Genomic DNA, 24,450 nt, shown 5'->3' on the forward strand with positions numbered 1-24,450 from the left:
TGTTTTGAGTACATACATATATCGCAAAAAATTCCATGCTGAATTTATTGAATATTTGACAATATAAGAAATAAAAACAACAGGCGAAAAAAAGTTACGTGAGTTACGCCAACAACAGTTGACTAATGAAATTTGACTAATGTGGTCGGTGAGACTACCCTCATTTCATTATTTTCGTTTTTTGACGTCATAGCCTGCGTTTTGTACTAACGTTACCCGTAGTAAGCAACTTTTGTTTTAACTTGGTTGTGTAATAAGCGGCTATCACGCACAATGAGGCTGATAACGGTGCTATTAACTGTTATATTTGACTGTATCAACCCCTCAGTATGCGTTACGGTCAATAACACATTTACTCACCCTACGTCCCACAGCTGAGCACAGGGCTCCCCTCCACCCCTAATTGTATTAATAAATACAAGGAAAAATCAAACAAAATAAATGAAACACGAAATTCGAATCAAATATTTCTTTATTTATACTTTACTGACGTAATCTGGAATCGACCAGCGAATAACCAGAACATTATACTATTCGAATTGATTGTATACAATGAAATACAGAAAACATTGGCTACTCTTTGGTTATATTCAGGTACAGTCGAGATCTTAAGGTCGACAAGGATCTTGTGGTACCACGATAACATTGACAGAGGGCGCTGGTGTTCTCCATCTCCATATGAGGATAAAAACTACCTATTTCTCCCATCAGGTGTCGCTACTGTTGAGTGTTCTTAAATTTTGACAGTTTCCCATACTATTTCAGTAAACACACATTGTTTTTGTTACATTTTTACACTATAACCCTTTGCGCAGCGTTTAACTGCAAAATCATAGTGTTATATTTATTCCCTGAAGATCGGAAAGTAGAAAACTTAGAAAACAATATATTCAAACTGCCTTTTCCAACTGGCTGCTATTTTTTTTTCGTAGCTCATTCTTCAGACGGGATACATTCCACGTTGCTCCACATTTTATAGCAATTTATCAGTATGGGGAACTGTTCAAAAGGACCACTCAACAGTGCTCCCGCCTACATTTGAGCTGCTAGTGTTTATCTTCATTATTCTTCATTATACATTTGCGGGTAGACCTTCGAATACCGGTGGCCAATTTCATTACCAATAAAATAACTCAATAATATCCTAGTATCTTTGGTCTAGTATGTTGGCGACATACACAAGTTCTAACTAGATATTTAAAAAGACAAAAGATTGTAGGATTCTCTTGCGTTCACGTGAACCAAACACAACATACGCTCACGACCACATCCCAATGGGTCAGAGATAATAATTCACTGGGATCAGTGACTGCACTTTTTCTTTTTGATTGTACATCCATCGCAAGAAGAACCAAGTACCCACACTTCACCGAGCTGGTATTGGTGTTCACGGTAATGATTTAGGCTTCCGGTGTTCGAAGAACTACCCTTATTACAACCGCTAAGGATGCACCATTACTTATGATAATGTCGACGTACCAAAAAATCCTATAAATCTTCATTTTTTCACTGTCACAAGGTTCATACTGTTACTCACATCACTTCAGTCACGTGACGTGATATTCGACCAATGAAAATGCAGAAAAACTTCAGCTCGGTTCGTAGTTACCATGGTTACGCCCCACCAACTCGCTCGAGATCGTGGCTACAATGATTACGCCCCACCAACTCGTTCGAGATCCGTTACCCTGGTAAGAGCCTACCAATTTGCTATTAGACTACACGATCCTGTAAGGCTAACATGCGTGACATGATAAAAAATTGTCACGGTCATTTCATCGATTGTCACGATATAATTATGTAGTTTTGTCGATTGGTGCTAATATGTGAACCCAAATAAGTCATGTTGTGTTGTCAAAATACGAACAAAATCACGTGACACGCATGTTAAAGGGAAAAACAAACTTATCGATTTCGACGAAATTTATTGAATTGATCGATAATTTTATCATGTTGCGCATATTAGCCCTAGTGGTGAAGTGGTAAACAATCGCTTTCATGCAATTTAGGTATGTAAAGGTGATAAATGATAAATATGAATACTTATATTTTTGTATGTATGAATCTAATGACAATGGCTGTAGATCTCGACTATATTAACAACTGGATAAGTACATAAATGGCACCAACTACAACACGGCAAATTTGACACAATACACAATATTCAATACTCAATTGACTTCTTACACTAAAATGAGTATTTGGAATGTCAACAAAACATTTTTTTTTTCAATAAAATCAACAAAAATTACACAAATCTTATATTTCAAGGGCATTGGGTATAGTTTGACAAAAGAATAGAAAGAAAATAAGTTGCATTTTTTTAGCAACTGGCAACATTTAATGTAATACATATTGAAACTGGACTTAAAATCTCTTTGGTGACACGCTAATGAGGGACTTTCCAGGCCACGTTCCCCCAAAAAAAAAAGGCGCTGTACAAATTTGAAAATTTACCTCACAAAACAAAAAAAAACAAAAAAAAATCAAAAAAAAGTTCAAAATTCAAATTCTCAAAATTTACATTGGCTGCAGGAAGAAGTTGCCAAGTGAATAAAAATATCTAAAGATGATTTCTATTCTTTTACCAAACTGCATTATATAATCCGTCATTATTATACTTAATCAATTAAGCCCTTAAAACAAAGATGTTATGACATAACACGATAATTATTATAAGCTCGAATATATGAGCACCGAACATGGTTTTAATAATAAAAAATAGCAACAGTAAAATTATATAAGAATTCATTATTTGGTAAGTGGCCCCGATTGCTGTAAACACCTCTTAATTTTATTTTAAGTTATATCCTTCATTTTCTTATTTGCCGAAAAGGAAAGAGACGGGTGATTGACAACTGTTAAGTTTAAAATGAAAGAACCCGGGCAAATAAAATAGGCATCTCGCTCGTGTGTTCCATAAATTTTATGCCTGTCGATCACCCGTCCCTTTCCTTTTAGGCGGAAAAGAAAATGACAGGTATAACTTAAAATAAATTTAAATGGTGTGTACCGGAATCAGCACCAAGCTGTCTGCAAATTAAGAGAGATTAAAAAACTTGTACATGGCATAAAAAATACATTCGCTAAAATTACAATCTACAGCAATGGAAGGTAACATATTAAACTGTAATACAATAAACATGGCAAAATGTTATTATTCACTAATTACGAAATAAAATTCGAAGACTAAAGTCTGGCTAAAATTCAATTTCAGCGATCCTACAGCAACATTACACTTTTCAAAAGTGTTTCGTTTTATGACGTTTCGCGTTCTTTATTCTTTATCTAAGTGCATTCTATATCTAAAACAATCCTTGGAACCATCAAACTTTACTTTGGAAGTAAGTACAATGGGTACAGGTATAGATGTCAAATTGCCTTTAATCCGCGCACTGCACACACTCAATGAGGTTGCAACCAGGATCGACTTATTTGTTTGTAGTCTGAGCGAATTTGAAAAAGCTACCTTGTATGTATTGTGTTATTTGTCATAAGTAGATATAAGTGCTGTACTATCGGATTAGGATGGTCCTGTAATGATAGTTTTAAGTTTTGGTAAATAAATAAATAAATAAAATGTCGTGGCCAGATCTTAGAATTGATCATTTCATGATGTGTTCGACCATATCATGAAATGGTCATATTTCATGAAATAGCCAACTTAAGTTGGCCATATATTTGAAACGACGTTTAATGATATTTCAATCAACGTTTGGCCATATCGCTAATGTAGGCGGTGTCCATCCTATGTGGTGTAAATAATGCGAATAGTCATTAATATCTTAGTTCAAAATAATTTACCTAATCGATACTATCAATAAGGGAAAAATGTTCAATTACATTGATTCATCGACTATAATATCAATCAAGTTTTAAATATAATCGACACCAGCTCCACTACCGGTGGATAATGTTACTAATTTTACGATATGATTGCCAACGTTTGGCCGTATTATGAAGTAATCATGCATTTGTTGCTCATATCGTTAAATGTTTTGTGTTCATTGATCTGGCCAAACTACATCATGATGTGGCCACGAATGATCGAGCTCATCATGAAATGATCAATTCTAAGACCAGGCCACGACATAGACATAAATTGATAGCCAAATGTGAAAACAGAATCGTAATTATCTCAATCTCAATATTTTCTTACAATATTTATATACTATTATTTAACTATAATGCGCGATATTTTGGCCCATATTACCTCAGTGCTGTACTACCCTATAATTCGAATAAAACTGAAATGGATCTAGTATAAATTAGCAGAAGATAATTTAGGGTTGAACTACATACATTCGTCCGCAACTTTTTTTCAAATTTAAATTATTTATTTCAGATTAATATCCATAATTATAATATTTTTTTTTATCCATTTTATTTTTATTTTTTCATTTGACTTATTGGCATTAACTTGGCCGGTCATAATTATGTCCGCACCGCATCGCTATCATAATGTAAAGCCAAAAAGTTTTTTTTCATAAGCAACTATTTTACTAACAATAAGGTATTTAATGCTATGGCAATTTTATACATTATACAGTGTTTTGGCTTCACACGATATTACTTTCCTATAGTTCTATCCTTTTCTGTCACTCAGTTCTGTCTAGTGATGTGCCGGATCGTTAAAAATGTATATCCGCGGATACTGATCTGAATACGGATATTTAGTGTAAAGATCCGCGGATACGGATCTTTATTTTCTAAAAAAAAAGATTAAAGTTTTAATTATTTCATTGTTATAAAAGTGATATTTTATCTTGGTTTCATTATAAAGATCTATCTATCTAAATGTTTGCAATATAAAGGTGCCAAATATTTGATTTTAAGAAATAAAAGCAACCTGAATGGAATTTTATAGTTTTTTATTTAATAATTCTACTTAATCACCTGAAAAAAAATCTGTAAAAGATCCGCGTGAAAAGTAACGGATACGGATACGGATTTTTCTTTATCTTGGATATCCGCGGATATGGATACGGATATTCGGAACATCACTAGTTCTGTCATGGTTCCATCATACGCTGGGGAGGCAGTCGGAGTGCGGTCGCACCTCAGAACAATAACTAAAGCATAGAAGGAAGGCTAAAATAGCAACAGAACTCTATAATTCTGCTCTACTTTATCTTACGGAACCGGCGTAATGTTAGACAAAGACGCATATACAAAAATTGTTTCGTAATTTCGTAGGTTGTCACAAGTTTTTCATTGCATTGTTGGGTTTCACTTTAGTAATATGTCGATAAAATTAAATTTACTTACAATTAATGTCGATAATTTTTTTTTACAAGATTTCTTTTTGTAGGATGCAATTATCTTCTTCTTGATGAAAGGAGACTCTGTCTCTGATAGGTAAATATCTAACCATTTTTGGATTATATTGTCTGGTTTATATTAGTTTGGAGCTGCAGCTCACATTCAGGAAGGAAAGAAAATAGCCAACTGTTATCGTTTCATCGGTAAGTATTTTGTAATATTCGAATTTATTTATGATGTCATCCGCCGTGCACTGTTGTCGACCGACGTGCCGTGCAAATTGGAACCGCCGGGTCTAAGCCGCACAGACGGTAAGAGGCCCGATCGGCTCACGCTCATACCCTAGGAGAGGGGGCGTGCTTTATTGTGGGACGCGACCTGCGCTTGCAGGTTTGCAGCAACGCACCTGCCCCGTACTACTCGAACCGCAGGGCCGGCTGCCGAGCGGGCCGCTAGCCAAAAACTGGCGAAATATGGGAATTTAACGCGGACCCACAATTTTGTCCCTTTTGCCGTCGAGACTTCGGGTGTGTGGTGCTTGGCCGTAATTACCATTTCATCTGTCTGATCTATAATGTTCAATGTAGGAATAGCATCGTCTCAAAGACGTCTCCACTTCGAATTAGGAACACACATAAATGAATCCGCAGTAAAATGTTTCGAGCAAATACGGCTGTACTTATTTGGAATCCAATTTCGTCTATTAATGCGAATTATCCATTCTTTCTCTTTGTTATCGTCTACAGGAAATCTAAAAATTAAAAGTATCGATAATTTTAGTACATCACTATGGACAATCAACATAACCTCAAATCAATTCCGTATTCATCGATAAAACGTATAATATAATGGATATCTCAAATATTTTATGCTACAAATCTATTCAGCAAAACATATTACTTTCCTAAAATTGTTCAGCAGTTCACATTTCACTAGAAAATTACAAAAAACTTACCGATGAAACGACAGAAGTTGTTGGCTATTTTCTTTTCTTCCTGAATGTGAGCTGCAGCCCCATACCACACAAGACATAATGTCACAGAGTCGAGACACTCAATTATTTGATAGAAATAAAAGATTCTTTCCATTTATTTGGAAAAATATTGTTAAATTATCACTTAAAACAATCTGAACACAAGACACTCGTAAACAACGTTCACGCGACCGTGTCAAATAGTTCGGTAAATATAAGTAAAATCCTCTTAAGTTATGTTATTATTTATTTGGCCGAATTAAAATGAGTCCAATAGGTCCAAATGACATTTCATGTTGTGACAACCTCGGAAAAAATGAAGCACAGAGCGAATCATTTGTCCTTTTCTCACTCATAGTTTGTGTCGTAAGCTAGAAGAGAGCCGGTTTATAGTTTCTGAATTCTTATTTTAGCCTTCCTTCTATGCTTTAGTTATTGTTCTGAGGGTCGCACTCCCCCTCTTTATCTCGCTCTAACAGATGACAGTTCTGAGTGACAGAAAAGGATAGGAAAGTGTGGTAAGTATGTATGAAGTGGCGGATGTAGTAAAAAACATTTGTTAGGTTATAATACACTTGATAATGATGTAGTTACCGACGCATGCGACATGTGACGTGTGTATTTACGGTGTATCGTGTGTATCTAATGGTCATTTTCAAAGATGAAATGATTTTTGACGTCAACAATTTTGATGATTTGATTTACCGAATGTTCGTTGTCGACAAATAACAATTATCTATTCCGGAACATGTAGATATGTAGGTACCGTAGTAAGTAAAATATTTAATGGTTTTAAATATACACTTTCTGCTAACTTATCCTAGATTTAATCAGTAAAACTTATTCAATTACTATGCTGTATAGTTCATAATTTTTAAGCTGAAAGTAGCCTGCAATCGAATGGGGTTTATCTTGCTTATAATAAGTCATTCAATAGTACATCGTCAAGCTATTTAATATGTATGTAGGTACATTATTTACACCGCAACTGATTGTTTTTTTACATCACTCGATTCTGATGTTTAAAGTTTTTTTTTTCTGGGTTTTTACGTATGTACGGTCACGAACATTAATATGTATACACTTTGGTACTATGTCACATTAACTTTTTGACAAATTGAACTGTAAGTCTCACTAAATGTCAAATATGTTAGTGCGACAGAGTCCTAAAGTGGGTACATTATATTGCTTATGCATGACTGTACACGGTAAGGCGGCACACGAGTAAGAATCAGAGTTTTGTTTAGTGTCCGCGTGGGCTTCAATGAAGGACCATATTTTTAGAAATCATCATCTCCCTAGCATTATCCCGTTTATCACTGGGTCCGCTTACTTAACCTGAAAATTTGACAGGTCCGGTTTTTTACAGGTTAGGTCACATACCTCCGAAAATGCATTTCTCGGGAATGTGGGTTGCCTCACAATGTTTTCCTTCACCGCTGAGCACGTCATAATTCAAATATGAATTCGAAAACAAATTTGACAATCATTGATTATTTTTAGAAATGTCAAAATCAAATTACGTCTGCGTTGCTGACATCAATAGGCATAGACATCAAATTAATTATTTAGTTGTTACTTCTAAAACTAGCTTTATCTCTGTCTCGCGCTCCTCGTAAGTGAAGGACAGCACTATTTCTAGAACTGTCTGAGTAAATTGAGTTTTGTCCGACAGAGTCGGCACTAGTGCATAGTTAGCAACTACCTGAATCGAGGATATATTTCTCAAATAATATCGTAAATCATTTTATAATACAATAACCAATGAAAAATGAAATACACTTTTGATTGTCTAACTAGAATACTTTTAATTTTCTATTCTTTTGAAGTAACGTTCCCTCGCCTTATACTAAGTGAACTATTTATTTGTTCCAAACTATTAAGCTGAACATTTTAACAATTTACACTAAACTATACCTAAGAATAACTAGATATATTTACCTTAGATTAATGCAAAAAGGGAGATATTTAATTACAGTATGGTTACATGAACAGCTTCCTATTTGTCCGGCCAAGTAGTTAATGCTCAGAACAATAACTAAAGCATAGAAGGAAGGCTAAAATAGCAACAGAACTCTATAATTCTGCTCTACTTTATCTTACGGAACCGGCGTAATGTTAGACAAAGACTGATATACAAAAATTGTTTCGTAATTTCGTAGGTTGTCACAAGTTTTTCATTGCATTGTTGGGTTTCACTTTAGTAATATGTCGATAAAATTAAATTTACTTACAATTAATGTCGATAATTTTTTTTTTTACAAGATTTCTTTTTGTAGGATGCAATTATCTTCTTCTTGATGAAAGGAGACTCTGTCTCTGATAGGTAAGTATCTAACCATTTTTGGATTATATTGTCTGGTTTATATTAGTTTGGAGCTGCAGCTCACATTCAGGAAGGAAAGAAAATAGCCAACTGTTATCGTTAAGTATTTTGTAATATTCGAATTTATTTATGATGTCATCCGCCGTGCACTGGTGTAGATCGACGTGCCGTGCAAATTGGAACCGCCGGGTCTAAGCCGCACAGACGGTAAGAGGCCCGATCGGCTCACGCTCATACCCTAGGAGAGGGGGCGTGCTTTATTGTGGGACGCGACCTGCGCTTGCAGGTTTGCAGCAACGCACCTGCCCCGTACTACTCGAACCGCAGGGCCGGCTGCCGAGTGGGCCGCTAGCCAAAAACTGGCGAAATATGGGAATTTAACGCGGACCCACAATTTTGTCCTTTTTGCCGTCGAGACTTCGGGTGTGTGGTGCTCGGCCGTAATTACCATTTCATCTGTCTGATCTATAATGTTCAATGTAGGAATAGCATCGTCTCGAAGACGTCTCCACTTCGAATTAGGAACACACATAAATGAATCCGCAGTAAAATGTTTCGAGCAAATACGGCTGTACTTATTTGGAATCCAATTTCGTCTATTAATGCGAATTATCCATTCTTTCTCTTTGTTATCGTCTACAGGAAATCTAAAAATTAAAAGTATCGATAATTTTAGTACATCACTATGGACAATCAACATAACCTCAAATCAATTCCGTATTCATCGATAAAACGTATAATATAATGGATATCTCAAATATTTTATGCTACAAATCTATTCAGCAAAACATATTACTTTCCTAAAATTGTTCAGCAGTTCACATTTCACTAGAAAATTACAAAAAACTTACCGATGAAACGACAGAAGTTGTTGGCTATTTTCTTTTCTTCCTGAATGTGAGCTGCAGCCCCATACCACACAAGACATAATGTCACAGAGTCGAGACACTCAATTATTTGATATAAATAAAAGTTTCTTTCCATTTATTTGGAAAAATATTGTTAAATTATCACTTAAAACAATCTGAACACAAGACACTCGTAAACAACGTTCATGCGACCGTGTCAAATAGTTCGGTAAATATAAGTAAAATCTTCTTATGTTATGTTATTATTTATTTGGCCGAGTTAAAATGAGTCCAATAGGTCCAAATGACATTTCATGTTGTGACAACCTCGGAAAAAAATGAAGCAAAGAGCGAATCATTTGTCCTTTTCTCACTCATAGTTTGTGTCGTAAGCTAGAAGAGAGCCGGTTTATAGTTTCTGAATTCTTATTTTAGCCTTCCTTCTATGCTTTAGTTATTGTTCTGAGAGTTAATGCCATCTGAGGCAATGAAAAAAAAATCTACAAGAATCATGTCAAATTTTTTTTTGTTCATTGCTCCTACAAACCATTAGCATAAATATCAAATATATAAAATAATAATATATATTCCCTTTTCTACTTCAATCTAAGTATTTTTGCAGACACAAACTCAATTTTAATTTAGTTTGATAGTTCTAAAACAATATTTATCTCCGTCTTGCACTATTTAATAAAATTAAGTTTCTCCTGCCATAATCGGCACTATATTATGTGCCGATTCGGACAACCACCAACTTAATTTTAACTAAAGACAGAACAAAACTCACACGTATCGTACGTTTTCTTACACGTATTGTAATTTGTAAGTGAAGGATGACAATATTTTTAGAGCTATCAGACTAAAATAAAATTAAGTTCAGTCTGCTTGAATCGGCACTATTATATCTACATTAGGTTAGGAATTTTAGGGACGACTAAACTACAAAAGTGAGCATTTATAGGAATTTTGAGTTTTTCATTTGACGTTACGAGAAAACTTAAATTTTCTACGTTCAAGTTTGTTTATTGGACGTGCTTTAGCTGATATTTTTGTATTATTTATTAAAATGTTTATTTTTATCCCTCGCCATTAAACATTTCTAAATCCTTTATACATTTCGGCAGCTCTTTGTGAGGCAGAATAGTGTCACGAGGAAACTCATTTGATTTAAAAAAAAAACCGTTTTTTAAACCAACTACCATTTGTCATTCACAATGCCGATATTTTATATACTTAAATAATAACTTTTTCTAATACGATACAGGTAATTTGTTTAAACTGATCTTTTGAAATAGTCACTTCTTATTTTTATTAATCCCGATAAATTGCAAGGAAAAGGAATGCATCGAACTCCGTATTTTTCCCGGTATTTTACAAACTTTTTATTAGTTGTTGTTTTTTATAAGCCAGGCAAAGATCTTGAGACCATACAGCCTGCATTAGTTATTTTTGTAGCGTAGCACGTTCATAAGAGAAGACAGTTAAGCCTAATAATAACACCAAGAAGCCACAAGTTGGTAGTTGTACACATCAAGGCTTGCAACACTGAGGATAACGTACGTAGATTTTTATTGATTCAATGCCTTCGGTGTTGCCAATATGGCTACGTTTTTCCTTCTACGTAGATATTTTATTTATTCGCTTTTAACGACTAAACCCGTCACTATTTCCAACTTTTATTTTTTTCTCATAATTTATACATTAGTACTTGAAATTTTATAACCTGTGGATGTACCCATAAGTATAACAAAACTCTTTTCAACCAACTAACCTTAGCTTAAACCAACTTCATCTTCGAAGATACTATGGACTTAGCAATGGCTGTAAATCTTATTTTTTTTAAGATCATTTTGATGTTACGTCGTACTTTCGAGATCTTTTGGACGTAAAGTCGTATTTTAGAGATCTTTTTGACATAAAGTCGCACTTTAGAGATATTTTTGACATAAAGTCGCACTTTAGAGATATTTTTGACGTGAAGTCGTATTTGTAAGACCTTTTTGACATAAAGCCGTAATTGTAAACCTACTTGTCGTATTCCTGAACGAGTTGGACGCTGTCTTCGTCTCGTCGGCTTCCGTGCGGCCTCCGCAGTGGGCGCGGGTGCTGTAGGAGGGAAAACCGTTCGCTTTGGTTAGACTGCTTCTTGGTTAAAGCCGTACGCAGGTGACTTTCGCCTGAAATGAGATAAATTTTGGTTCAATTTTGAAAAAAATACAAGTCGAAAATGGTCATGATTACGGTCCGAAAGAAAAAGAATAGATATCAAGATAGAGATCAAGGGATAGTTTTGTATCTAACAATTTGATTTGGAGCCAGTGTCCTTACTATTAAAGAGTTTTTATTTTACTACAGAACATTCCTACTTCGGGAACATTCCTGGGAACTACACTGCACTGGTTGTGGCGTATAGACGTACACGTATAGAATTGTTACTATTCAATAGTACACTTCAGAGCCACTTCGGGCATAGAATAAAGAATAATACAACATGTAGTGTATTGGTCTCAATATAATTATATAAATAAATATCGGCTCGTTGCCACACACTACGTCTTCACTCCACCCCCGTACATACCCGTACAGTTTACTTTTTAATTGTGGCCACCGCGTAGTGCATTGCCCGAGACGACAGAATATATATGTGAATCGATTATATCGATTCAAGTATTTTATAATATATTACATATACCTGCAGTGGGACACTGAGTGTTACTGATAATAATAATAATAATTACATATTTATTTATATATTTAATTATACCTACGTGTATTAAAATAAGATGTGTTTATGTACTTATGTAAACACTACACTACATATCGAACGGACACTCTCCGCTCCGCACCAATTCTTGACGGCGCCGAGCTAGATTTACCTCACCCCCGCTATGTCTCACTTTAGTCTGAATAGCCATTCATATTCATATTCATATTCATTTATTGCATGTCACAAACATAAATTAAGGTGGAACATAGTAAAAAGGTACATGTTAAGCCGTTAAGGACTAAGGAGAGCGCGGACTGTCCATCTCGCTCGCACTTACGCTTTAGGCACACGATAACAATAAGATTTTAGCATTGAGTGTGTTCAATACATATTTGAACACAAATAAAAATATAAATGTGTAAAATAAATATATGGAGGGTTGACGGGGTTGGTTATCCACCTCATAACCCACACCACAGAAGAAAAATGCCCGACTATAATATGATGCGAATTACCTGGTAACGACAACGGACGCCCACACAGGCTGAGGTCATGTGACCTCGGGGACGCGGACCTAGATGACCTGGGTCGTCCGGGGGCGTTGTTGTTGCGGATCTCATCGTTGCGCGCGCGCCGCGGGGACCGCAGGTCCTATTTGTAGGGGAGAAGTTAGACAGGTCGTGGTAAAACGGGGGAATTTTATGGTGAAAAATTAAGAAATATTCACATTTAAACTATCGGCACGCTATCATAGCTTTTGACATAAAAAGTACAGCAATTTGCTCCGCCAATTCCTGCAGGCACCTCCTAATTTTACTTTAAGTTATACCTGTCATTTTCATATCTGCCGTAAAGAAAAGGGACGGATGATTGACAGCTGTTAATTTTAGGAAGAATGAGTAAATTAATGAATAACCCGGGCGAATCAAAAAGGTATCTCGCTGGTATGCAAACAGTTTGACGTGTGCTGTCAACATAATTCTGTCGAGTTATTGTCCAATGTAAAATTTATAGGGTTGTTTTAGATTTCTGCTTAAAATTGACATGTGATCTATAAATTTTATGCTTGTCAATTACCCGTCCCCTTCCTTTTCGGATAAGAAAATGACAGATATAACTTATAATAAAATTATATGGTGTCTACAGGAATTAGTACCATTATAGTTATAAATTAATACGCAGCTTAATGGACCGAATACGAAGTTTACTGCGATGTACTCTGTACCGGCGCGCGTGTATAACACTATTGATGAATGTAGAGGGAGCATGAGAAGTGTGTCAGAAACAAAGCAAAGGGGATTCCATAGACTGTATTTATGAACACAATAAAGTACAGCTATTTGTTCTTCTAAAGAAGCTGTAAATTAATATTAAACTTGATGAGCAGGACAAACGTCAAAACTTACATCATAGCGCGCCGCCAGTTTACGCTCAAGGCATAGGGGTTTTCTACAAAGGGGTTTTTGGGCATAAGAATGGCTACGTTGAGACCTACAAGACATTTTTTTACTTAAAAAAAGGTTGCTGACTTTAAAAATTACGATGCAGATCACATACATACATACATAAACTCACGCCTATTTCCCACCGGGGTAAGCAGAGACTATAGAATTCCATTTGCTTCGATCCTGACACACTTCTCTTGCAGATCACAATTTTGAAAAATTACATAAGTATTGCTACTTACCTACAAAAGTGATAAACAAATCAGAGTTTTCGATAACTATGTTGCCCCAACAACACAAATTGTTGCATCCATCACCATACTATAATGTGTAAGTACCTAGCTACGGTCACGAGTACTAATACGTAAACACTTTGAAACCATGTCACATTAACTTTTTTGACAAATTAAACCGTAAGTCTCATTAAATGTCAAATATGATAGTGCGACAAGGTTCTAAAATGGATAGGTACATGATATTGCTCATGACTGTACATTTTATTTTTAACTAGGTAATAAATAGTGCAACCTAGTGCAACCTATCCTTTGACAAGTGCAGCTTATGTAAAATTATAAAACATTAACGTGCTACATAAACATAGATCGGACATGTATTGTTTTCAAAGGGATACGCAACTCTACATCAAAATAATTAAATGGCAATCCACCTCACGACCCACACGATATAAGAATAAAAAAAAAACTATTTAAAAAATAATGTGTTATAAAATTAAATAATACAATTATCCGCCTACTCGCACTTTTATATCATCACTGGACAGGCAAAATTACGTAAAAGCCAAAAAACCATCTGGAGAAAAAGCTGTAGTATTTTTTTTTTTCAATTTTTTACCATAATTTTTACCTACCTATTTATCCAATTTAGACGCCGTCAACGTACATTGTTTTTTCATTTTCTATTACCTACAGCAATAGATATCATAACACGGACTGCTATTTTAGGATATTTTGGCAACGTAATTTTGCTTTTACAGTGACGATTATGAACATTGCGTATCCCTTCAGAACACCGTAACAAGCATATATAGACAACACATTAGTAGTTAGTTAGTAACCTTGTCGTGAGAATTGACCGAGTAAGCGCTATAGGAGAGCTGGCTGCCTCCGAAGTCGAACGCCGATGTCGCTCGGTACGAGAGGGACTCTGCTCACATATATTGTATTAAATAGTTATTACTAGTAGGTTGAATAGTTGATGGTAGTATTACCAATAGACTATCAATAAGCGGTTATTAGGTAGATACTTAAGTCAAAGATAAATTATGAAATTCTGATTACCAAATAAAGACCGATCTGAAACTGACGAAAAACATTTTCTTTTTACCGACTTCAAAAAGGAGGAGGTTCTTAATTCGACCGTATATTTTTTGTACAAACACTGCAGGTCAGTACAAACAAAATTTGAAAATGCAATTTACTACCAATATTGCAGCTCCGTTGCCCTTGAGTTTCCCCTTGCAATAAATCCATACCAAACAACCCAACCTATTGCATGCCGCATGTGATGATCTAACTATTATTGATTTCCAGTTTTCACGAAAGTATTTATGTAAATAGCTCAAGAGCAATTTTAAGGAAACCTTGAACGATGGATTGTTCGGTATTTTAAGGTCGTTTCGAATGTGAAACTTCAGTCAGCAAGCTAAGGTTTCTGCCTAAAAATTTATTAGTAGTCGCTTCATAAACCTTTTTTTGTTTTGGTTTTCCCCGAAGGGCAAGGCAAAGGGAACCAAGCCCATACAGCCATATCTTATGTATTTTTTTTCTTGATGATGATGATGATAAATGAAATGATGAAAGATGATGACGATGAATGATGAAACCTAAGCCCCCACCCTCGGGGCAGACTCCTACTCCGAACCCCGGCACGAAGCGAAAATAGGCAGATACACTTTGTTTATTGAATACTCCAATATAATAACACTCGCGAATGTCTTCCGACTAACTTAATGCGATCATTAACCACAAAAACCACTTCGTATTAATTATTTAGATTATTTAATGAAGAAAGCAACTGTCCCGTTTCCTTTCCCGCCAAAAAGTCCGCTTCATAAACCTATACCATAGCATAAGGAATAACTACGCATAGAACGGCAATTCTCCGCTCCCCAAAAGCGTCTGAGCTAGGTTTACATGAAATTTTGTATGAACAAGCAACCTGTGACGTCATACAAAAACGTGATAAAATGTCGCACTTAGTTTATACATTACATTTATTACATTACGTTTATTTATTTTATTAATTAATTTTTATTTATTTTTTATTACATTTTTCATTATTAAAATTCATAAATATGTTAAATAGGTAAAAGAGAACGGTTTTTATCACCTTTAGATCTCTTTATATTTAGTAATCAGAATTTCATAATATTATCTTTGACCTAGGAAACTACCCAATTATAAGCAACTTAGGATAGAAATTATGATGAAATGTAGTGATAGGTTATTATCGTGATGTAATGTACATAATTAGTTTATCTTGTAAGGTCTAACTTCGATTAATAAAAGGCTAGACCAAAAAACGTAAATATCAAGTAGGCCAACATACTATATCAGCCCTTATCCATTATATTTACAAATCAAAAGTAGATAAAATGCGATAAAATTTAATTTTACCCACGATTTTTTATCGCTTTAATCTGTCATTCAACTTGGCAACCTAGTTATTGAATTATCAATTTTTATAAATGTTTACATTACTGTTTCATTTCCGGGTTTTGAATCAAAGTATGTTGCAATTTATTGGCTAATATATTTTTTTTACTAACTTTTTAATAGGTGAGTTTATAACTAAGGTGTCCACTGAGTAAAAAGTCATTCAGTTAAATTATTTCATGGACTTAAAAAATGTTTAAAAAGAGAAGTCTATGATTGACCCTTGTATATCCCTGACCGTCAATCAATCGTAATATTAATGAATTATATCGTTGTCGTTATGTAAATAGTAATTATTGTTATTATTAAGTCAGATATCATATAGCAGATATTAAAAATATAAATAAAATGATGATGTCTAAAAAAAGGGAGTCAAATTGAGGTTAGTCAATCACTTCAATAAATATTGTCAATAAAAAATGTTTTAAATATAATCACCATGTGGCCAACAGCTTGTCGGTGGAGGGGACCTGATCATGTGTTCATGAACCTCTTTCAAAGTGAGAGGATCATCTTCCACAAAATCCAATGCTGTGCTGCCAAACTCCTGTAATCATAACATCAATTCTTAAAATAATTTAAAAAATGAATTTAATGTTTTTTTTTAAATCAACACAACAAAATTTTGTAATTAACCAGCTGATTAAAATATCCTACTTATGATTGGGCTAGTGAATTGAAATCCTTCCTCATACAAAAAAAGCCTGTTTTGTAGCACATAGGTATAATCAGTGTTCTAACATAAGCATTGCATCCCATCCAACCTATTGGTCTGAATACATAATATGTTACTTCACTAACTGTACCTGTATCATAAACAGCCTATATGTATACATGTCCCACTGCTGGGCACATGCCTCCCCTCAATCAGCCAGGGGGGGGAAGATATGGCGTATACTCCTGTACTTATATCCCTTTTATCAAAGTTTTGAAGTAATAGAAGAGAGGAGCAGAGGAGGGGTGGAGGAGGGGAAGAGGAAGGAAGGAGGGGTGGAGTGTAGGTGCTGGAGTGGGTTTGGTATTTGTTCGTAAATTACCTGTGACATAAGTATGGTGTCATCAGATTCACACTCATCAGCATGGCTCTCTATCAAGCTTTCTCTACTCGCCATTACTTGCTGAAAATTTAATTTGAAAAATTACACATTTAATTACCTACATCTTAATTTTCATGCTACAATAAACATCAATGCAGGATGTTTTTATTGTAATTTTTAATAAAGGGTTCCATACACTATGTTTCCAAACTTAAATCTTGTTTTTTGGTAGACAGTAGAATTTACTTTTTATTTAATTAAAATTGGAATAAATATGAAAGAGTGTGTCTTATAACACATGTGTTGTTTACTTAACATATGATCTCAATAGTCAAAATGCATACATACAGACATAAATTCATGTATATTTCCCACTGAGGTAAGCAGACACTATAGAATTCCGTTGCTTCCTCCACATTCATCAATCATTTCATATATGCACGTCAGTTCAGAGTCTTCAATACTCAAAATTTGTGATAGTTGTGGAAATAAAGTAGGGATACTAGTTGAAATTTAGTTCTGTGCAATAAAGTAGGTAGATTTGATTTGATACTTTATTTAAGATTTTTTATTTTTTTCATAATGATGTATGCCCCAATTACACATCAAAATATCTGTCCTATTATGAAATCAGAAATCAGAATCATTTATTCAACGTAATTATCATGGATAAACTTGTTGAAGGTCAATGTAACATTTTTGAATTTATGTCATTTCGCAAGGTGTTATGGCTGAGGAGAAGAAATGACAAGAAACTGCAACAGCAACACATCTTTTAAAAACCAATGAGGATATACATTACAAGTTATTTAATAACTAGAGGAACACATTCAAAACCAGACATTTTTATCATTTAGGTAGTCATTAATCTTATAATAAGCTTTTTTACATAAAGTAAGCTTCACGTGAGCTTTAAATTTATTTTCTGACAAATTTAAAATATTATCTGGTATTTTATTGTAAAAACGTATACATAACCCCAAAAAAGATGAATTTAATTTACTTAATCTAGAATTTTGAATAGCAATTTTATGTTTATTTCTTGTATTGTAAGTATGCCTTTCACAGTTTCTCGGAAGGAGAGATAAGTTTTTACGTACATACATAATGTTTTCATATATATATTGACTTGCGACCGTCAGTATATTTATTTCTTTAAACAGCTCCCTCAAAGAGTCCCGACAACGCAGCTTATAAATAGCTTATATGTAAACTCAAGTTAATTGTCTATTAAATGCAATGATAGTAATATGCATTGTAAATAAGTGTGGTATGATTATACTCATTGGTTATGTAAAGTACCTACTTATGGTAATTCTGTATTACTTTCACTGTTTAATAAGAACGCAATTATCAGTGTGGATATCCGGATACTCAATTTTTTTTTAGTACTGTTTATGCAGGTAGGTAGGTATAATGGTCTCTTACCTGTAAATAAGGGTTGTCCTGTCGTGATAATCTGAGGGCTTCCATATCCTGAGCGATGTTTCTTGTCCGCCCAGGAGTGAGCAATACGGACGAAGACCCCCCCACAGACGGGGCGACCACTATCAATCGAAACAACGTCAAATATTTTGTCAATATTCCGATATCACACAGCCTATTCATAATCTAAATAACCAATAACTTACCCGACAGAGAGTCGCTACTCCCTTCCATTCTGTTCATGTAATAGCTTTTGAAACACTAAAAACACAATCAATAGTACGGGAATGCCATAAAATTGGTTTTTCCACAAACCATAAATATTTCAAAGGGCTAATACTCTCCACGCTAATATCACTTTTTCACACCTTTTATGTCAGTAACGATATCATTCAATTAACGGAACTATAACTGTGTATATTGCTGTGTCTTGTTGTTTCGTGTGATTTTTTATTTACGCGATTTTCTTTCCCCGATGAAGTGCAATGCAACGGATGCTGATAACGATTGATTGACAGAGTTGACAGTACAGTTTCAGTTCTGAAACTGCTTCACAGATGTTAGCGCATGGATTTGAGTTCGTTCAGAAACAGCTGTAACTTTGCTGTTGCTGAAAATTAAAACTAGATGTCGCTAGTTCGAAATCGAGAAAACCTTTTTTTTGTCGTTTTCTATTCTAGCTACTATCGTAATAATTGATGTAACACCTCCTTGATCATTATGGTCAGAGAAATTTCCTACCAGAAGAGAACCACCGGTCAGTTCCCCTGTGTGGGTTCTACTTGAGGATCTGTTTCAGTTGAGTCTCGTCCTCAGCCAATTTGTTTCTTCGGCAAAAGTTCGTGGAATTACTCTAAATAAAACAACGTATTTGAACACAATATATGAATTTATTATTTTGAACAAAGGCACTACCTTATCTACGAAGGCACCTTTTCGCCGAAACCTTTCTAATGCGGCAACAATATTGTAAATTATTCTTTTAGCGTCTATAACAAACTCAAAGCAAACTCTATTTACATTATAATTTATGCATGTCATTGTCAAGTGAGAGTTATATTTAGAACAAACAGTGACTACCATATTGAAATATTACTAATAATTAAAATGTGTAAATTTTAAATGTTATATGATGTAATATCATAATTTGTTCGTTTAATATTCGTTGTCTGTGAGGACGAATTGCACCGCGCTGCCGTAGTTGAGTATACGCTCCTTGATTCCCTTCAGCTTGGCGATGTACTGCTTGTGCGTCTTTGTATTGGTCCTCTTGTAGCGGAGGGCCGTTATCATCTTATCTACAGTGTAGTGCAACCAGAGAATGTTTGTGTACGGCTCGAAATTCTTCCAATCATTTCTGAGGACAAAACAAATTGTTATTAGCTAGGTTTAGTACACCATTGTACGTAACACATTCCGCATTCATAGCATGTCAGATGCGAAGAAACTAATTTTATCGATTGTCGTGGCTGTCATGCTACGACGGCTGATTTGAAACATTGCGGCAACCTTAATGTTAATATTTTTTATTGTCCTTACATTCCTGCTAATTTCGGGGTTTATTTTATATCAGGATTTCTCTACACAGTTACGTCGTCCCAAGAGGTACAAAGTATATCGCCAGTTTTACCAATAAATGCACGTTTATCTTCCTTGACATTATTCACTGCGAATACTGGGCGCTTATAAGCGATCCATCTACAAGGCAATTTGATATCTGCGCATATAAAAGTAAGCAATGTCAAGAAATGTCAACTAAGCAATATTGCATTGATATGGCCTTTTTAATCTCTGGTCGAAACCTGCGGGTTCTAACGCGCTGAGCGCGATAGCGTGACCCGTGCAGCCAGAATTGAGCCTTTAAAGCAGATACTGACCCCAACTTGTCGCGCATGAGGCGGTACACGGTGAACTGGTAGTCCCCGAGCGCGCTGAACAGGCCGTCGTCGTGCGCCAGGTCGTTGTAGAGCGCAGCGGCGTCCCCGGCCCGCGCCAGCGGCAGCGCCAGCCGCGACAGCGAGTAGTCGATGATGGTGGCCGCCACGCCGCGCCGCGCCACGCGGTGCGCGCGCCCGCGGATCACGAACGTCGCGAACTGGACGCACAAACAATAAACCTATAGCTCATCATCATTAAGACCCACGCTCTATAGGGCAGTGGTAAATAATATAGATTGGTGGTATATCCACAACATAAGGATGAAATGCCTGCCGACGTCTAGTTAGTTGGTGGAATCGGTCCCGGCTACTATTTACGAGGAGAGGTCAAAAAGTTCGCGGAATGGAGGGGTTGGAGGGGGTTGGTTTGCTCGTACAGGTAGCCGCTAGTTGCACACCTCATTAACAGTATATGTACCAAGTTTGAAGCAAATCGGGTCATTAACGTTTGAACTATCGACCAGCAAACAAGTGAATCGGGAAGAACTCAGCGAATATGGAGAAAATTGAACACCGCGCCGTCATTAAGTTCCTCACCAAGCAAGGAAAATCCGCTCAGACGATTTTTCAAGAGCTGTTAGCAGTTTACGCGGACTCTGCCCCTGGTAAAACCATGGTTTACAAGTGGCATAGTCTTTTCAAGCAAGGAAGAGAGTCGATTGAAGATGACCCCCGCTCCGGACGGCCCATTGAGGCCACCACACCGGAAATCATCGAAAAAGTAGAGAAACTTGTATTAGAAGATACCCGCTTGAAGAAGAAGCAGCTTGCAGCAATGGTCGGTGTATCCGAAACAAGTATTTTAAATATCCTACATCAACATCTTGGGATGACTAAGGTCAGCGCAAGATGGGTTCCAAGAATGCTCACGCCACTTCAAAAAAGCGAGCGTGTCGAGTGTTCTCGCCAGTTTTTAGAGCTCTGTGGAGAGAATAAGGAAGAAGTTATGGCCCGGATTGTTACTGGAGATGAAACCTGGGTTCACCACTATGAACCTGAGTCGAAGCAAGAGTCGATGCAGTGGCATAAAAAAGGCACACCTCCTCCAAAGAAGTTTAAGGTGTCACAATCGGCCGGAAAGATCATGGCCACTATTTTTTGGGATACAGAAGGTATTTTGCTGATTGATTATAAAGATCGTGGTGTGACTATAACGGGACATTACTACGCTTCTTTACTGGATAGATTGAAAGAGGCTATCAAGGAAAAAAGAAGAGGAAAGCTGTCAAGAGGTGTGCTCCTTTTGCACGACAACGCACCCGTCCACACGTGCCATGTTGCGACGGCTGCCATTCACCGATGCGGGTTCGAAAAATTAAACCACCCGCCTTACAGTCCAGACTTGGCCCCCAGCGATTATTATTTGTTCCCAAAAATGAAAAAGGAACTGCGTGGACGAAAATTTGGCGATGATGAAGAAGTCAAGTCTGCAATTTCGGCCTATTTTGACAGCAAAGAGAAATCTTTTTTTTATGATGGAATAAACAAATTATTTGATAGATCCGGAAAATGTGTTAAGGTTAAGGGAGAATATATTGAAAAGGAAAAATAGTTTCGTGTTTAATTTCGACCCCCTTCCCCCTCATTCCGCGAACTTTTTGACCTCCCCTCGTACTTTAGTACATTGTGAGCAACATCCTGATGTGACTTCTGAGTCTTTGGCTTGTAATATGTTACTTATTACTAAATAATTATCCTATATAACGTAGCATTATTACAATTATAGCAGCATGGCCTGCACGGTAACGGTAACGCGCCCCGGCGAATTATATAGCATTCGCTACGTATATTGGTCGAAGCCCTCGATATAATTCGTTGCCGTGCGTGCAGAGCCTACTGCTGTCATTATAATCATGCTACCGTGAGAGTAGGACAGAAATATAGTACATCGGCGTGTGAAATGTGAAATAAAAAAACCCTAGAAATATATCATTAGTCATCTAACTTTAAATAGGATATATATTAGTAAGCTCACCTTCTGATCAGTAGGTGCAATCAACACGTTCCCCCAATGCAAGTCTCGATGTTCGAACTGGAACGACTCCTCACCCACTGCCAAAGCGAATGCTACCTGTAATTAAAAAAAAAAGTAGATTAAAGAAATGTTCTTCGACAAGAAGAACTAGCTGTGCTTACAAATGGTACTGTGAAAAAGATAATTAACAAAAAAATTAAACAATTTTAAGTAGCAAACTTAAAACACAACATAAATGAAAATTTGATATGAATGAAATACTTGCATTGTCATTTCAAACTCTTTGTTCTCTTTATTAAAGATAAATTGTGTTAATTCCACACATAATAATAAAAATATAGTTTGTTTATAGTTTGTATTTGGCTGGCCATTGCCATCCAACGCGTTAATGCGGCTTGTGGGCACCTTTGCACCGGGAACAGTGAGGGGCGGGTTATTTAATGACTAGTTTTTAAGTTTGTTTTTGTGACATATTGTTATATTAATATTTACAATTAAATAATATATCGTTTCTAATTAGTAAAACCATGCCAGTATTTCATTAAAACAAAACAAAAATTAGTGAAAAACAAATTAAAATAAACATCACACTGGATAACACCAAAAGCGTTGAAGCCTCCGCAGAGGATAAGTGAAAATCTAGTCAAGATATTGGCAACACTTGAACTAGAAATTCACCTATCACCCGAAGGGACTAGGACAGGCCATGCATTCGAGCCACTGAAAGTAAAACACAGGAAAAAACAAAAAGGTTAAAAAATTCTAAACACACAAAAAAAAACAAATTAAAAAATAATATCAATCGAATTTGAGCACGTAAATAGGTTGTTTATGTTTATTGTACATAATGATAATCATATTGTTTTAAATTAAATGATGGCTAGATTTTTGTAGGTTTTAGGTTTCCGACGGCATTAACTACTGTCATTCATGTGCATTACGACACTTCATACCAACAATGTCGTTTTACACAGACACCACACATTGACGTTATCATACACGCGCATCTGTGTGTGTGACGTCTGACGCCATACGATTCAAGTCTAAACTATGTTCGAGGGGGGGTGAGGTAAACCTAGCTCAGACGCTGGTGGGGACCGGAGTTGGCGTTCTATGCGTAGTATTAATCCTTATTCTATGCTACTGTGCCGTATAACAATTAGGTACTATTTTATAGTTAATGCTACACGCTTTTAAATTACTCGAGGTTGGAAAGACGAGCCCTAATACAACAATTTAGCTATTGTTTTCAATGACCATTTTATTATCATTTAGCTTCCGTTCATACCCCAATTCCTGCTAATTTATATTTTTATTTCTTTATTTTTAAGCGGCTGATTGAAGGGTGGCCTGTGCCCAGCAGTGGGACAAATAGTTTATGTTAATATTTAGCAGCGGACTATACTAGACGATAAGGTCCATGATGATTGGGTTATTCAAAGGTTTCTTAACACCACAGGCTAATAATATTACGTCGAATGAAACGAAAACCTTATCGAATGTACAATAGACGTTTTTGTTAAGTTTTCGAAAGTGACCTTGTAACGTATAAATGATAATACAACAATGTGCTTTCAATGTTTTGAAGGCGAGATACATTTTAGTAGTGACTAATCGTCTCATCCGTGTTCAAACATATTCTTTATCTTGCACCTAATCAGAATAATATCAATGTTATTATAACGGAACGTGACTCGACATCATTACTCAATAGAGATGAGCTCATGTGTGGCTTATCTGAACTTATAATGCCACGATTTAAAAAATATAAACATTAGGGCCTTATTTTGAACTAGCTAATACCTGCGACCCTTTAGTTCTTGATTCTTGTCTACATTAT

The 24,450-nt window shown here is 35.8% G+C and overlaps 2 protein-coding genes across 5 annotated transcripts in view; both read right to left on the minus strand.

The window, feature by feature from the left end:
• Nucleotides 1-454: 454 nt before the first annotated feature.
• Nucleotides 455-19,217, minus strand: LOC126371528 (uncharacterized). 3 transcript variants are annotated; one of them, XR_007567052.1, is made up of 8 exons: nucleotides 18,905-19,217; nucleotides 18,702-18,820; nucleotides 17,274-17,354; nucleotides 16,675-16,783; nucleotides 14,637-14,725; nucleotides 12,632-12,767; nucleotides 9,413-11,586; nucleotides 455-6,013 (listed from the first exon to the last, which is right to left on the minus strand). XR_007567052.1 is itself a non-coding variant. In XM_050016850.1 (7 exons), the coding sequence occupies exons 1-7, from the start codon at nucleotides 18,939-18,941 to the stop codon at nucleotides 11,435-11,437; spliced, it is 723 nt and encodes a 240-aa protein (XP_049872807.1). In that variant the 5' UTR covers nucleotides 18,942-19,217; the 3' UTR covers nucleotides 7,628-11,434. The 3 variants fall into 3 exon arrangements, 1 of the variants encoding a protein (XP_049872807.1); XR_007567051.1 differs by lacking the exon at nucleotides 455-6,013 and adding an exon at nucleotides 7,628-9,208; XM_050016850.1 differs by lacking the exon at nucleotides 455-6,013 and having other exon boundaries at nucleotides 7,628-11,586.
• Nucleotides 19,218-19,568: 351 nt separating this feature from the next.
• LOC126371442 (uncharacterized) overlaps nucleotides 19,569-24,450 on the minus strand; it is a 44,583-nt gene continuing 39,701 nt past the window's right edge. For both annotated transcript variants that reach the window (XM_050016737.1, XM_050016736.1), the window contains 3 exons: nucleotides 22,611-22,706; nucleotides 20,576-20,793; nucleotides 19,569-20,055 (listed from right to left, as the gene is read on the minus strand). In XM_050016737.1, the coding sequence (XP_049872694.1) occupies nucleotides 19,854-20,055; nucleotides 20,576-20,793; nucleotides 22,611-22,706 (516 nt within the window). In that variant the 3' untranslated portion in view covers nucleotides 19,569-19,853. The remainder of the gene's footprint in view (nucleotides 20,056-20,575; nucleotides 20,794-22,610; nucleotides 22,707-24,450) is intronic.

The sequence above is a fragment of the Pectinophora gossypiella genome, chromosome 12 (genome assembly GCF_024362695.1).
Source record: "Pectinophora gossypiella chromosome 12, ilPecGoss1.1, whole genome shotgun sequence".
Taxonomy (NCBI): domain Eukaryota; kingdom Metazoa; phylum Arthropoda; class Insecta; order Lepidoptera; family Gelechiidae; genus Pectinophora; species Pectinophora gossypiella.